At 42.6% G+C, this 14359-nt stretch overlaps 1 protein-coding gene across 2 annotated transcripts in view; it reads left to right on the forward strand.

The window, feature by feature from the left end:
- Positions 1-14359, forward strand: part of DLL3 (delta like canonical Notch ligand 3) — a 180230-nt gene that overhangs the window by 12015 nt on the left and 153856 nt on the right. The window contains exons 2-3 of one of the 2 annotated variants that reach the window (XM_081869022.1): positions 1064-1309; positions 13750-13807. In XM_081869022.1, coding sequence (XP_081725148.1) covers positions 1064-1309; positions 13750-13807 — 304 coding nt within the window. Of the gene's footprint in view, positions 1-1063; positions 1310-12886; positions 13093-13749; positions 13808-14359 lie in introns of those variants that run through there. The other variant, XM_081869023.1, reaches the window with a different exon arrangement.

Below are 14359 nucleotides of genomic sequence, written 5' to 3' on the forward strand. Positions count from 1 at the left end.
TTTTTGGCAGTCCCCCCAAAAAAGCTTAACAACCCTTGGCAGTCTCCCCCTATTTTCTTAATTTTGAGTCCCCCAAAATAGGGGGCGTCTTAAACACGGGGGGGTGGGGTGGGGGGGTGTTATACACAGAAAAATATGGTTATATATCTATATCTATTTATGACGTAAAGGTAAAGGACCCCTGACCATTAGGTCCAGTCGCAGACGGCTCTGGGGTTGCGGCGCTCATCTCACTTTACTGGCCAAGGGAGCCGGCGTTTGTCCGCAGACAGTTTTTCCAGGTCATGTGGCCAGCATGACTAAGCCGCTTCTGGCGAAACCAGAGCAGCACACGGAAATGCAGTTTACCTTCCCGCCGGAGCGGTACCTATTTATCTACTTGCACTTTGACATGCTTTCGAACTGCTAGGTTGGCAGGAGCAGGGACCGAGCAACAGGAGCTCACCCCGTCGCGGGGATTCGAACCGCCGACCTTCTGATCAGCAAACCCAAGAGGCTCAGTTTAGGCCACAGTGCCACGTGCGTCCCTTATTTATGACATAGTGGTATACAAATATTGGTATCAATAAATGAATAGTTCAGTGGCAGAGCATTTGCTGTGCACGATGCAGGAAATTCCAGGATCAATTCCTAGCGTCATTTCCAGGAAGGGCCGTGAAAAGACCCCTAGCAGAAATCTTGGAGAGCCACTGTACAGGGTTATAAAGACTAGGACTAGCCACCTGAGAAACAGTTTCTACCCAAATGCATTTCTAGTTTTAAACGCAGTATAAGGAATCTCTATAGGAGTATATTGGTATTTTAAAATGGGGTTTCAGAGTTTTTAGGGGTTTTTGAATGTCTTATGTAGATTTTTCAATTTCATTGTTCTGTATGGGACAATGACAATAAAGATATCGTATGACCAGTCAGTGCAGAAAACGCTAATCTGGATGGACCCAATGGTCTGATTCAGTATCCGACAGATAGCCTCCTGTGTTCCTGTAATAGCTGAGAGGGAGGGGGCTGCAAGGTCTCTCCTGCGTTAACTGGTTTCCCCCCACCCTCTCTTTATTGGTCACAGGCTGAGTTGGCTGGCGTCTTTGAACTTCAAGTCCACTCCTTCACCACCACCAGCCTGCGGAGCTTCTGCCACGGCGGCCAGCCCTGCCGCCTCTTCTTCCGCGTCTGCCTGAAGCACGCCCAGGCCGTGGTTTCTCCAGAGCCCCCCTGCACCTTTGGGGCAGCCTTGAGCGACATCGTCCCTGCTGACCGCAACGCCGTGGCCACCAGCGGGCCCATCCGGGTCCCTTTCCACTTCAAGTGGCCGGTGAGCTCCTTTCCCCCAGGCCTCAGCTCTGCATGTTCTGAGCCTCTCGGTTTCAAACTCAGGACAGAAAGCCATGCTCTGCACCCCTTTCTCCCATGGAATCCTGATGAATTTGCTACCTGTGTCCCATATAGTGGGCATTTTTTGTCTGGCACATGCCTTGTTTCTGTACTTTAGTGTGCAGCAAGAAGGTATGCGAAAAGATGTGTTGCGGCATGTGTGGGGCTAGGATATCTGTTGGGGGGTGCAGAACCTCAGTTAAGTATTTTTATTGATTTACTTGAATGTGTGGGAACGTTCAGGGTGGCAGGAGAGGATATGTTGTTTATTAATCTCCTTCCTAACTTGCGCTAGCAAATACCTTTACTTGGCAGAGTTTACATTCCCCTTTTTACATGCACAGCAGATATCTGGTTGCAGGCTCGTGTGAGCCTCTCACTATTATTGAATTGTACGTTTCTGGCAAGTTCCCTTGAATCCCTCTTAACAGAATAAAGACACCACAGTCTTATTCATTAGCAGAGTTTACATTCCCCTTTTTACAAGCACAGTAGATAGCTGGTTGCAGGCTCGTGTGAGCCTCTCACTATTATACAATTCGGTCTGTTTCAGATTGAATTGTATGTTCCTGGTAAGTTCCCTGAATCCTTAAAAAAATAAAGACACCACAATCTTATTCAAAGTCCAGGGCAGTCTTTAGCATATGAGCCACCGAAGTGCAAAGTGTGATGGCCTGGGATTCTGATTCAGAGGCTGAACCAGAGGAATCCCAGCCTGCACAGGAGTCCCCGCCTCCAGGGCCGGCTGAACTGGGGCAGGGCCTTGATTCTGAAGCGCCTGCACCTGTGCCGGATCCTCAGGAGCAGGTTGAGGACTCAGTGCCTGCAGGTGAGTCTCCCCCTGGGCCCAGTAACCCTCCAGCCTCTCCTAAACTGCAGAGGCTCAGGGCAGAGAGGCGAAGGGAACTGGTTTCTCCCAGGAGGAGTGCTCGCCTTAAGGCCAAGAGAGGCGGGTCTCCTGGGGGCCGGGACCGCCCCTGGCCTCAGAGAAGATAAAGGCCAGTCAGCCCGGTCTCAGGTTGCGGGAGCAACGTCGATGAAGAGCTGTTTCGGCCAGCATCCAGTCCTGTTGCTCCAGTGTTCCTGTCCCCGCCCGGCTTCCTGCTTCGGACCTCGCCCCGCTCCTTCGGAACTGTTTCCAGGCTATTGACCCAGGACCGGACTTTGACTACGCCAACGGTAACCTTCCCCCCGGGACCAGCACACAAAGATCCACCCAGCGCCATCCCCAACCAGAGACGAAACAAGTCCATGGCTCCACTAGTGACTCTGACTGCCGGTTATTTCTCTCGTGGGCTCCTTCTACAGTTGCAGCCTTGGGCTGGAGGCTCCTTCGCCTCGCCTTCGCCTCCCCAACCCACCGCCGGAGCCGCTTGTTGCGGGAAGCTTCCAAGGTTTTAATTAATTTGCAGCAATTAAAGCACGGTTAAGAGAGGAGGCGTGGAACAGCGCCGCAGCTCCCCCACAAAAAAAATCTCCAAATAAAAGCAGGCGTGGGGGTGCCCTCCCTTGTTCCCATATTTCTTTTCTTAGCGGGTTGGAAACGTTTCGCCGGATGATTTTTTTCTTTCGATCCCACAAACTTGAGGGGAAAAGCAGAGAGTGCCACTGATGGCGTGGCATGTCTTTGGTAAATGAGTGCACAAAATTGAAAGTCCTTTAGTGAAACAGTAGGTATACATTTTTGGTAATGCCTAGGTATATATGTATTTTATTTTTCTAGCTTGATCAAAATTATTATTTCATAACAGGTAGATAGTTAAGAGCTTAGGTGGCTTCAGCTGTGGGCGCCTGGTGCCCCCTAGAATTCAGTGTGCCCTGGTGCCCCACACCCATGGGTAAAGACAGCCCTGTCAAACTCAATAAAAGAAGTTTACTTACATCAGTTCACAGATGGATCCCTGAAGGCAGACTTAGTTACCAATGCAGTCATACCTCCAGTGGAATGTGCTTCGGGTTGAGTGCGTTCGAGTCGCGCTCTACAGCAACCTGGAGGTATCGGAGCGCGTTACTTCCGGGTTTCGCAGCTCGCGCATGCGCAGACATTCAAAATAACATCATGCGTGGAAGCGGCAAAACACGACCCGCGCATGCACAGACGTGCTGTTGCGTCTTACATTCCGTTCAGGATGCGAACGGGGCTCCGGAACGGATCCCGTTCGCATCCTGAGGTACCACTGTATATACATGTGGATCTATTCCATATGGGGGGATAATCAGGAAGAATGGCAGATGAAGTTGATGGACTACATGGAATTGGCAGAAATGACTGGCAGAATCCGAGACCAGGGAGAAGAGTCGGTGGAAGAAGACTGGAAAAAGTTTAAAGATTATTTACGGAATTACTGTAAAATTAATGAATGTTAGGAAAATGTTGGAATGAAGTTATATGGCTTTAGTAGAAATGCTATAAGGAATTAAGGATAAATAGATTAATAGAGTATTAAAGGAAAAATAAGGTTAGAATGTGTTAAGATAATTATAAGATTAAAAATAGAGGAAGATGGAAAGGAATTGCTGGAAAAATTAATAGAAGTGGAATACAAAAAGGGAGGTGTGAGGAGGTCACGGAAACAAGTAAATGAAAGATAAGTTATTGAAAGCATTTGATGTGTTTTAAATTGCGTTTGTTTTGTTTTGTTAGTTTATTGTTAGTGTTTTGTTAGTGTAATGTAGTGTTTTTGTGTATTGTATTTTATTGTATTGTATGGTGTTTTTTTCTGTAGTGTCTAAATTGTTGGAAAAGGCAATAAATATTATTTTTTTAAAAAAACAAAACAAATGGGGGGATAATCCCAGTGCTTTTGGGCAGTCCTAGCTAGAAGCTGGTCAAACGAAGAAGGAAGTGAAAAAGAGAGAGGTGTGCTGTGTGACTCGTCCTTTTGTTACCTGGACAGGTTAGGTCACGCCCACCTTCTATCACATGCAGAAGGAAGGATGCTCCAGCCAGGAGGAAGAGGAAGTTTCGACTGGCTGGACCAAACATCCCCTTGCATGTCTACTCTAGGAAAACAAGGAATGTTGTATTTGTCTGCTCTTAGTGGATTACATTCCACAGAATGTGGGGGTGATGAGCTGCCCCCTTCCCACCCCCTTGACTACCCCCATGTGTTGAGCGAAGGCTCACATCCATATATACGTGCCCAGCTTCCAACTGTCTGGAGACCCAATCTCCTATCTGGTTTTTATCCCGCCTTTCTTCCAAATTGCTCAGGGGTGATATGAATGATTTCTCCCCCTTCACTTCCTTTATCCTTGGGGTAGACAGTGTTTGAAGTCAATTCCCATCACCTGCAGCCAGCATGACCAACAGTCAGGGATGATGGGAGTTGTAGTCCAACAACATCTGGGGAAGGGGGCAGCAACAGGTTGGCTACCTCTGTTTTATCCTGCACAGCTGGATCAGACACAGTGATCCGTTCAGTTCGGCATCTTGCTGTTCGGGTATCACTTGGAAACCCACGAGGAATTGGTATTTGCAGATATTTTGGGGGGCACCTGAAACTCGAGCTTCCATGGGGGGCCCTGCATATCCAACAACAAGGTCTGGGTTGGTCTCTTCTTCAATCGGGTTCTTCCGCAACAGATCACGACACCTTCGTAACATTTGTGCTTCTCACTCTCAAACATTGGGATTGTTGAAATATATACGAAAATAGAATAATTCAGGGGTCAGCAAACTTTTTCAGCAAGGGGGCTGGTCCACTGTCCCTCAGATCTTGTGGGGGGCCGGGCTATTTTGGGGGGGGGGAAATGGACCAATTCCTATGCCCCACAAATAACCCAGAGATGCATTTTAAATAAAAGGACACATTCTGCTCATGTAAAAACACCAGGCAGGACCCACAAATAACCCAGAGATGCATTTTAAATAAAAGCACACATTCTACTCATGTAAAAACACGCTGATTCCCGGACCGTCCGTGGGCCGGATTTAGAAAGCAATTGGGCCGGATCCGGCCCCCAGGCCTTAGGCTGCCTACCCATGGAATAATTCATTTGAGTTGCTGGACTCAAAGTGGGTCTCGTTTTAGGCAGGATTTTCCAACTCAGAGGTTCTAATTCAGCCTTTTTCAGCCTGTGGGTCCCCAGATGTTGTTGAACTACAACTCCCATCACCCCTAGCTAGCAAGGCCAGAGCTCAGGGATGATGGGAGTTGTAGTCCAACAACATCTGGGGACCCACAGGTTGAGAACCGCTGCAAGGCTTTTTCTCTTTATATTTCCCCCGTCCTGCCCACTCATATACCTTTCAAGGTATTTTTACCCATTTCCTGCAATTTCTTCTCCAGTTCTCCTTTCACACTCAACTTATAACTTAGTCTCTCCCCCACCATTGAAAAAAGAAGCCATTTTATCTCATTCTTCCCCTCTAATTCCTTTTGCATTGAGTCCTTTCTCTCGTCAGAGTTTCCTCTTATTCACTTCTCTGTTCCTATTTTTTTTATTATTCTCCTTTTATCTCGCTTTCTAATTTCCTTTTACACCTCCTCTGGCCTTTCCACTGCCTTTTCATCCCTTTCTTCTCCACCCAAAAATGCTTCTCTGTCTCTTGGCCATCTTTACTCATTTCAGTGGTGTAACCAAAATGTGTACGCATTATCGAAAGACAAGTAAATTATCAAATTATGTGTGCGCATTATCGAAAGACAAGTAAATTATCAAATTATGTGTGCGCATTATCGAAAGACAAGTAAATTATCAAATTATATGTGCGCATTATCAAAAGACAAGTAAATTATCAAATCATGTGTGCGCATTATCGAAAGACAAGTAAATTATCAAATCATGTGTGCGCATTATGTGGTGTTGGGAAGGCAGCCATTTATATTTATTTTTGGATTCGAGTATGTTCTGCTGAATCAAATTGTCGAGTTTTTTATTAATTGTAAGCCACGCTCTGGGAGTTTGAATGAAGGCTGTTGCAGAAAACAGCAACAGGAGACTGAGGAGAAATTGTGAGGGAAATATTGGACTGAGGTGGGGACAGTCTAGCCACCATTTGGAGCCAACAGAGGCCTACAAACACACAGCCAGCTTTTTATTTTTATTTTAATGTGTGTGTCACCCCATAAACAACTCTGACTCCATTTTAGCTGGTAGACGGAAAACCGCCCAGCAGCTTTTAGGCCGCCATCTTTTTTTATAATATTTTTTATTAATTTTAACATATAAATTATGAAATGTACCACGAAACTTATCACTTATACAATCTTTTTGGACTTCCATCAGCACCTCTGACGATCCACCGTTTTCACCACTTCTTATGCATTTCTTAACTTTATATTGCCTTTACATCTCTTGACAAATCATCCTTCCCCTTCTCCATTTTTGCAATACTTCCAATAATACTCCTCACAAAACTTCTTGCAACCCTACAAACGTCGTCTGATCTTCACAATTACTTTTCAAATAGTCCGTAAATTTACTCCAATCTTCTGTGAATTTCTGGTCCCACCAGTTTCGAATCCTTCCTGTTAGTTTATCTAATTCTCCATAGTCCATTAACTTCATCCTCCATTCTTCAATCGTTGGTAATTCTTCTTGCTTCCATTTTTGGGCCAGTAATATTCTTGCTGCTGTTATTGCATATAAAAAGAGCTTACATTCCTTTATATCACTCCCCACAACGCCCAATAGAAATGCTTCTGGTTTCTTTATAAATGTATATTTCAACATTTTTTTCAACTCATTTTATATCCTCTCCCAGAAGCATTTCACCTTTTTACATTCCCACCACATGTGATAAAATGTTCCCTCTTTTTCTTTACATTTCCAACATTTATTACTAACTTTATACATTTTCGGAGGCCTTTCTCTTGGAGCAAGGCCAGATTGACACACGACTCTCCTTCCTGCCTGCCTGCCTGCCTGCCTGCCTGCCTGCCTTTTTCCAAATCCTTTATTATTTTATTCACATAATATACACACTTTACAACAAACAACTCCAAAATAAACAGACAGCTCCAAAATAAAATCATATGGAACAAAACCATAAGTCTCGTGTTTTCATTTACACTGATCTCCTCTCCGATACTTTTACTTGATATTTCTTGCTACTTTCTGCTTTCCTTATAGAATCTTTATGAAAATTTAAATCTCTTAAATCCTATACCAATCTTTAACAATTTCAATTAATCCCTTCACCTCTCTCCTCCACAGCCCAATACTTCCCTCCACCCGTGTGCGATCTCTTTTACCTACTATTATTTATTTATTCACTTTATTTGTTATTCCAACCTTAATACATTATTATCCTATCTCCTTGCACCTTTTAAACTTTTGCATATTAATTTTTAATCTCCAGCACCGACTTTTTTCATGTATTCCTTAACGCATTCCCGCTCTTTATTAATTTTTTGATTAGAGTAGCCTCTAATTGATGCTGTTAATTTTGCCATCTCCGCAAATTCAAGAAATTTGGTTCTCCATTCTAATAATTCTGGTATTTTATCAGTTTTTTGCCACTACGATTCTGGCTGACGCGGTTGCGTAAAGGAATACATTCCTTTTATCCTTAGGGATGTCATTTGATACTAAAACCAGCAAAAGTGCCTCTGGTTTTTTACAGATCGAATTCCTAAATACAGGTGAAACTCGAAAAATTAGAATATCGTGGGAAAGTTCCTTGAGTTCTGTAATCCAACCTGAAAGGTGAAACAAATATATGAGATAGACTCATGACATGCAAAGCGAGATATGTCAAGCCTTGATTTGATATCATTGCGATGAGCCTGGCGGACAGCTGATGAAAAGCCCCAATTAACAATCTCAGAAAATTAGAATATTCAAGGAAATATTCAAGGAATATTCAAGGAAATCAGCAAAACAAGGATTGCAAATCGAGCAAGATTAGACCTTTGAGAAGTAGAAGCACATCTCGCTTTGCATGTCATGAGTCAATCTCATATATTAGTTTCACCTTTGAAGCTGAATGACTGAAATGAATGAACTTTTCCACGATATTCTGATTTTTCGAGTTTCTCCTGTATCTTTTTAAAGCTCTTCATGTATCATAATCCAGAATTGTTTCACCACTTTGCACTCCCACAACTCTCCTCTCTGTCCCCCCCACCCCCTCAGCATTTTTCCTGACGTATAAAAATGGTTTCCTTGCATTCACCAGCTTGTGAGAACAGACCTAGTCTTAACCGTAGCTGGAAAAGTACCAAGGTGGATGCGAAATGGCTGCTTGACGGCAGTTCCCTCACACCTTATTGTGGGTGTTTACTAAGCCTGAGGCGGCCATTTCAGAACAACAGCCTCACCTCCCATAACAGTACTTTGGAAGTAAAACTAAAGTCAAAACTCTCTTTTTTCCCCAAATTTATTTTCATTGATTTTCCACATTTATTTATTTATTTATTCAATTTTTAAAATTGATTTTCCAATTTTTTTTTAAACAAACAAACATAGATCTCAACCGTTTTTAAACCAATCCTAATAACATTGTCAAATGACTTCCTCGTACCCCCCTAGTTGAATTTCAGTGTGTGTCATTTTAAGTTTTCCAAAACCAATTTTCTCGTCAGATTAACTTGTTCACTTAACATCTTTCTTTCTATTGTGGCATTAAACATATTAATTCCTAACATTACGTATTTAAATCCTAAGCCTATCTAACATTTGCAAGCTTTTCCAATTAAATTAACTTAACATATTTAACTAAATAGTCATTAAATTTCGTCCATTCTTCCTGATACTCCTCCTCCTTCTGGTCGCGGACTCTTCCAGTCAGGTCGGCTAGCTCCGAAAAATCCATCATCTTCAGCTGCCATGATTTTCCACATTTATAACAGATATAACATATAAAACACACAAAAGAAAACATGTTACAATACTGAAAAAAATAAACAAGAATATAAACACTTATTACTTCTAAAACCCAATTTAACTTTCATTGTTAACTGCTAACAGTTCTCCAAAACCCTCTTTCTAATAAAATTAACTCTAATAAAATTTACCATCTTCTTCTCTTTTCTTAATAATCTAAATCCATAATGCTTTACAATTCATTCTTATTCTAATCCTAAACCTATTTGATACTTTCAAGTGACTTCTGATTATCTTATGCTACAATATTTGGCTAAATAATCTTTGAATTTCTTCCAATCTTCTTGATACTCCTCTTCTTTCTGGTCGCAGATTCTTCCAATCAGGTTGGCCAGCTCCAAAAAGTCCAACATCTTCATCTGCCATTCTTCTACTGTTGGTATTTCTTGAGATTTCCAGTTTTTAGCTAGTAGCAGTCTTGCTGCTGTATTGGCATACAAAAACTAAGATCATGGCCACTGGTCCCATCACCTCCTGGCAAATAGAAGGGGAAGAAATGGAGGCAGTGAGAGATTTTCATTTCTTGGGCTCCATGATCACTGCAGATGGTGACAGCAGCCACGAAATTAAAAGACGCCTGCTTCTTGGGAGAAAAGCAATGACAAACCTAGACAGCATCTTAAAAAGCAGAGATATCACCTTGTCCGTATAGTTAAAGCTCTGGTTTTCCCAGTAGTGATGTATGGAAGTGAGAGCTGGACCATAAAGAAGGCTGATTGCCAAAGAATGGATGCTTTCAAATTATGACGCTGGAGGAGACTCTTGAGAGTCCCATGGACTGCAAGAAGATCCAACCTCTCCATTCTGAAGGAAATCAGCCCTGAGTGCTCACCGGAAGGACAGATCGTGAAGATGAGGCTCCAAGACTTTGGCCACCTCATGAGAAGAGAAGACTCCTTGGAAAAGACCCTGATGTTGGGAAAGATGGAGGGCCCAAGGAGAAGGGGACGACAGAGGACGAGATGGTGGGACAGTGTTCTCGAAGCTACCAGCATGAGTTTGACCAAACTGGGGGAGGCAGTGGAAGACAGGAGTGCCTGGCGTGCTCTGGTCCAGGGGGGCACAAAGAGGCAGACACGACTAAACGACTAAACAACAACAAGTCTTGCCGCTGTATTGGCATACAAAAACATCTTTTTGGGGCTAAAGTCAAAACTAAAATACAGCAACTGCTAATTTTTTTAGCACATATGTCACTTGGTCTGCTTCTACCGACCAGAAGGGAACAGTTATGTGAACAGGAATTGTTGCTGAGGGCAATGGCCGAGTCCCAGCGCCACCCGCTCAAAATGGCGGCACTCTTGCCTTTCCAGAACTTGAGATTATTATTTTTTTTCCTAATTGTAGCCTTGCGTAAAATAGAACGAAATGCATTTAACCACGAGGAGGAGATATAACCATCTGGGGCTATTGTTTTCGCATTTTGTGAAAGAATCACCAGCCTTGTTGAACACAAACTCAACCGCTGCCCCATTTGAAAATAACTGAGTATCAAGAAGGAAAACAACAGGAAGATTTAAAAGAACTATTAGAAATGACTATCAAAAGCAGCAGAGATATGAGATGATCAGAGCCGCCCCCCCAAACTCGAAGCATGGGAAGCCCCAACAAAAAAATTATAATTCGGCAGAATATTTGGATTATTTGATATGTATATGTATAATGTGGAATATTTAGTGTGATTTGATTGGAATGTTAAAATGGAAAACTTAATAAGAATGATTTTAAAAAAGAAAAGGAAAGAAAATAACTGAGACTCAAAGTTGTTGTTGTAGTTGGTTACCTGCCCTTTGCTCTAAGGACCCAGAGTGGGATGCAAAGTGAAAACATCATATTAAGAACACTTTAAAACACAATCACAATAAGTAACGTGGCAATTATTGTTATCCTTGAACACTGATGAAGAAGCTGAGGCCTTTCGTTGCACCACTCAATAATAATAATAATAATAATAATAATAATAATAATAATAATAATAATAATATTATTATTTATACCCCAGCCACTCTGGGCGGCTCCCAACAAAATATTAAAATACAATAATTCATCAAATATTAAAAGCTTCCCTAAACAGGGCTGCCTTCAGATGTCTTCTAAAAGTCTGGTAGTTGTTGTTCTCTTTGACATCTGGTGGGAGGGTGTTCCACAGGGTGGGCGCCACTACCAAGAAGGCCCTCTGCCTGGTTCCCTGTAACTTGGCTTCTCGCAGGGAGGGAACCACCAGAAGGCCCTCAGAGCTGGACCTCAGTGTCTGGGCTGAACGATGGGGGTGGAGACGCTCCTTCAGGTATACTGGGCCTTTGAGGCCGTTTAGGGCTTTCAAGGTCAGCCCCAACACTTTGAATTGTGCTCGGAAACGTACTGGGAGCCAATGTAGGTCTTTCAAGACTGGTGTTATGTGGTCCCGGCGGCCGCTCCCAGTACCCAGTCTAGTTGCCGCATTCTGGATTAGTTGTAGTTTCTGGGTCACCTTCAAAAGTAGCCCCACGTAGCGCACATTGCAGTAGTCCAAGCGGGAGATAACCAGAGCATGCACCACTCTGGCGAGACAGTCTGTAGGCAGGGAGGGTCTCATCCTGCGTACCAGATGGAGCTGGGAGACAGCTGCCCTGGACACAGAATGGACCTACACCTCCACGGACAGCTGTGAGTCCAGAATAACTCCCAGGCTGCGCACCTGGTCCTTCAGGGGCACAGTTACCCCATTCAGGACCAGGGAATCCTCCACACCTGCCCGCCTCCTGTCCCCCCAAAACAGTCCTTCTGTCTTGTCAGGATTCAACCTCAATCAGTTAGCCACCATCCATCCTCCAACCGCCTCCAGACACTCACACTGGACCTTCACCGCCTTCACTGGTTCTGATTTGAAAAAGAGGTAGAGCTGGGTGTCATCCGCATATTGATGGACACCCAGCCCAAACCCCCTGATGATCTCTCCCAGCGGCTTCATATAGATATTAAAAAGCATGGGGGACAGGATGGAACCCTGAGGGACCCCACAAGTGAGGGGTCTGAACACTCAACCCCCAACACCACTTTCTGGACACGGCCCAGGAGGAAGGAGCAGAACCCCTGTACAGTATAATAATGTGAGAGGGAATTGCCAGCTGGTTGCCATTCTACATCTCTGCCCCAACATGGCCAACACATTTTAGTCACAGTAGGCCTTGTAATAATAATAATAATAATAAAAATTTATTTATACCCCACCCATCTGGCTGGGTTTCCCCAGCCACTCTGGGCGACTTTCAACAAAATATTAAAATACAGTACATATCAGGCCCATTCTGGAAAGGCAAGAGTGCCGCCATTTTGGGGGCTTCTGGGATTCGGCCATTGTCCTGTACAAGTGACGCATTTGCTAACAAAATATGCAGATAGCTTTTCTTCTTCTTCTTCTTCCCCCTCTTCAATTTTACTTCAAAAGTAGTTTGTTGTGGGAGATAAGGCTGCTGTTCAAACATGGAGAAGGCGCATAACCCAGTCTCAGAGTCAAAATAAATTAAAGCAATTCTTTAAAAAGGTAGTGAAAAAAAAGACTCTTCTTAAAAACCTAAAAACTCCCTTAAAACGGTCAAGTCTTCAAAAAAGTTATATGATCTAAGAAGGTCTTTAAAAGAATCCTTCCGAAAGAATTTAAAAATTATAATGTAGCACCTTAGAGACCAACTGAGTATAATACAACTCTTTTGAAGACTTGATTCTTTAAAGGGAGTTTTTAGGTTTTTAAGAAGAGTCTTTTTAACTACCTTTTTAAAGAATTGTTTTAATTTATTTTGACTACGGCAGACCCAACATGGCTACCCACTTGAATCTCACAGGCTTCATTAAAGTGGTTTGGACCCTGTTCAACATATTTTAAAAAGGGAACAGATTTTATGATGACTGATGGTGTGTGGATTTTTTTTGAGAGAGAAAGTGTGTGTTATTTTTATTTTTTTGAGTTTTATTAATTAACATTATTGTGTTACATCGGTAAACATTATCATATTACATCACAAGGCTTATTATAATATAATTTTCAGCATGTATACAAAGTTTATATACAAGGTTTATATACCTAAAGAAAAGAAACAAGGACAAAAAACTATTCCAAAATCATACATGTGCCAACACTTTGGACTTCCTGCCTATCCCGTTGTATATTCCTTTTTTACAAATGAATGTACTCTTATTATTGTATATTTCTTTACATTTTATCTAATACATTCCTATATCAGTATGTACCCTTGGGTCTTATTTCTCAGCTCAGTCAATCAAATGTGTGTGTGTGTTTTTAACGAATGTTTTAAAGAATTTTTCTTCTGTTGTGTGCTGCCACAAATGTGCGTACAAGTTTAAACGGTGGGATATAAATGTTTAAATTAAGGGAAATTGAGGTTCTCCCATGTTCCATATGCTTGGGGCTATTCTAAACTTGGAATTGTTTTTTTGCCAGATTAACCCCCCCATGAGCAGTGAAAACTGGCAGCTTTTTATAGTAGAAAAACATCTGCTGTATTTCCTCAAGTCTCTCACTTGTCTTTTCTCTTTTTCCTTCACTCCCAGGGCACCTTTTCCCTCATTATTGAATCTTGGAGGGCAGAATCAGGAGAGCCATCGACAGGTAAGTAAAAAAAAAAAAAAAAGTTATACGGCGAAAATATTCAAAGTGCTGCACATTCATAAGTCCAAACAACAACCCTGTAAAGTAGGCCAATAGCACACCCAGAGCAATAAGAGAGAGATGAAACAACGACCAAAAAATACGCTAAGGGGGCAGGAACATAGCTGTCAACTTTTCCCTTTTCTTGCGAGGAATCCTATTCGGAATAAGGGGATTTCCCTTTAAAAAAGGGAAACGTTGACAGATATGGGCAGAAATGGGAAAGTTATCGTGTGAGAGATATAGAAAACGCTACATTCCTTTTTTTTTTTTTTTTTGCTTGCTTGTTTTCCTTGAGTTTATTTACAACACATAAACATACACACTTGTCAAACTAAACTTGGAAATAATAGTACAGAATCAAAAGAAAAGCAAACAACAACAAAACACACACACACAAAAATACAAATACAGTGGTACCCCTGGTTATGTACTTAATTCGTTCCGGAGGTCCGTTTTTAGCCTGAAACTGTTCTTAACCTGAAGCACCACTTTAGCTAATGGGGCCTCCCG

Source organism: Podarcis erhardii (assembly GCF_964252035.2).
Source record: "Podarcis erhardii genome assembly, chromosome: 7".
Taxonomy (NCBI): domain Eukaryota; kingdom Metazoa; phylum Chordata; class Lepidosauria; order Squamata; family Lacertidae; genus Podarcis; species Podarcis erhardii.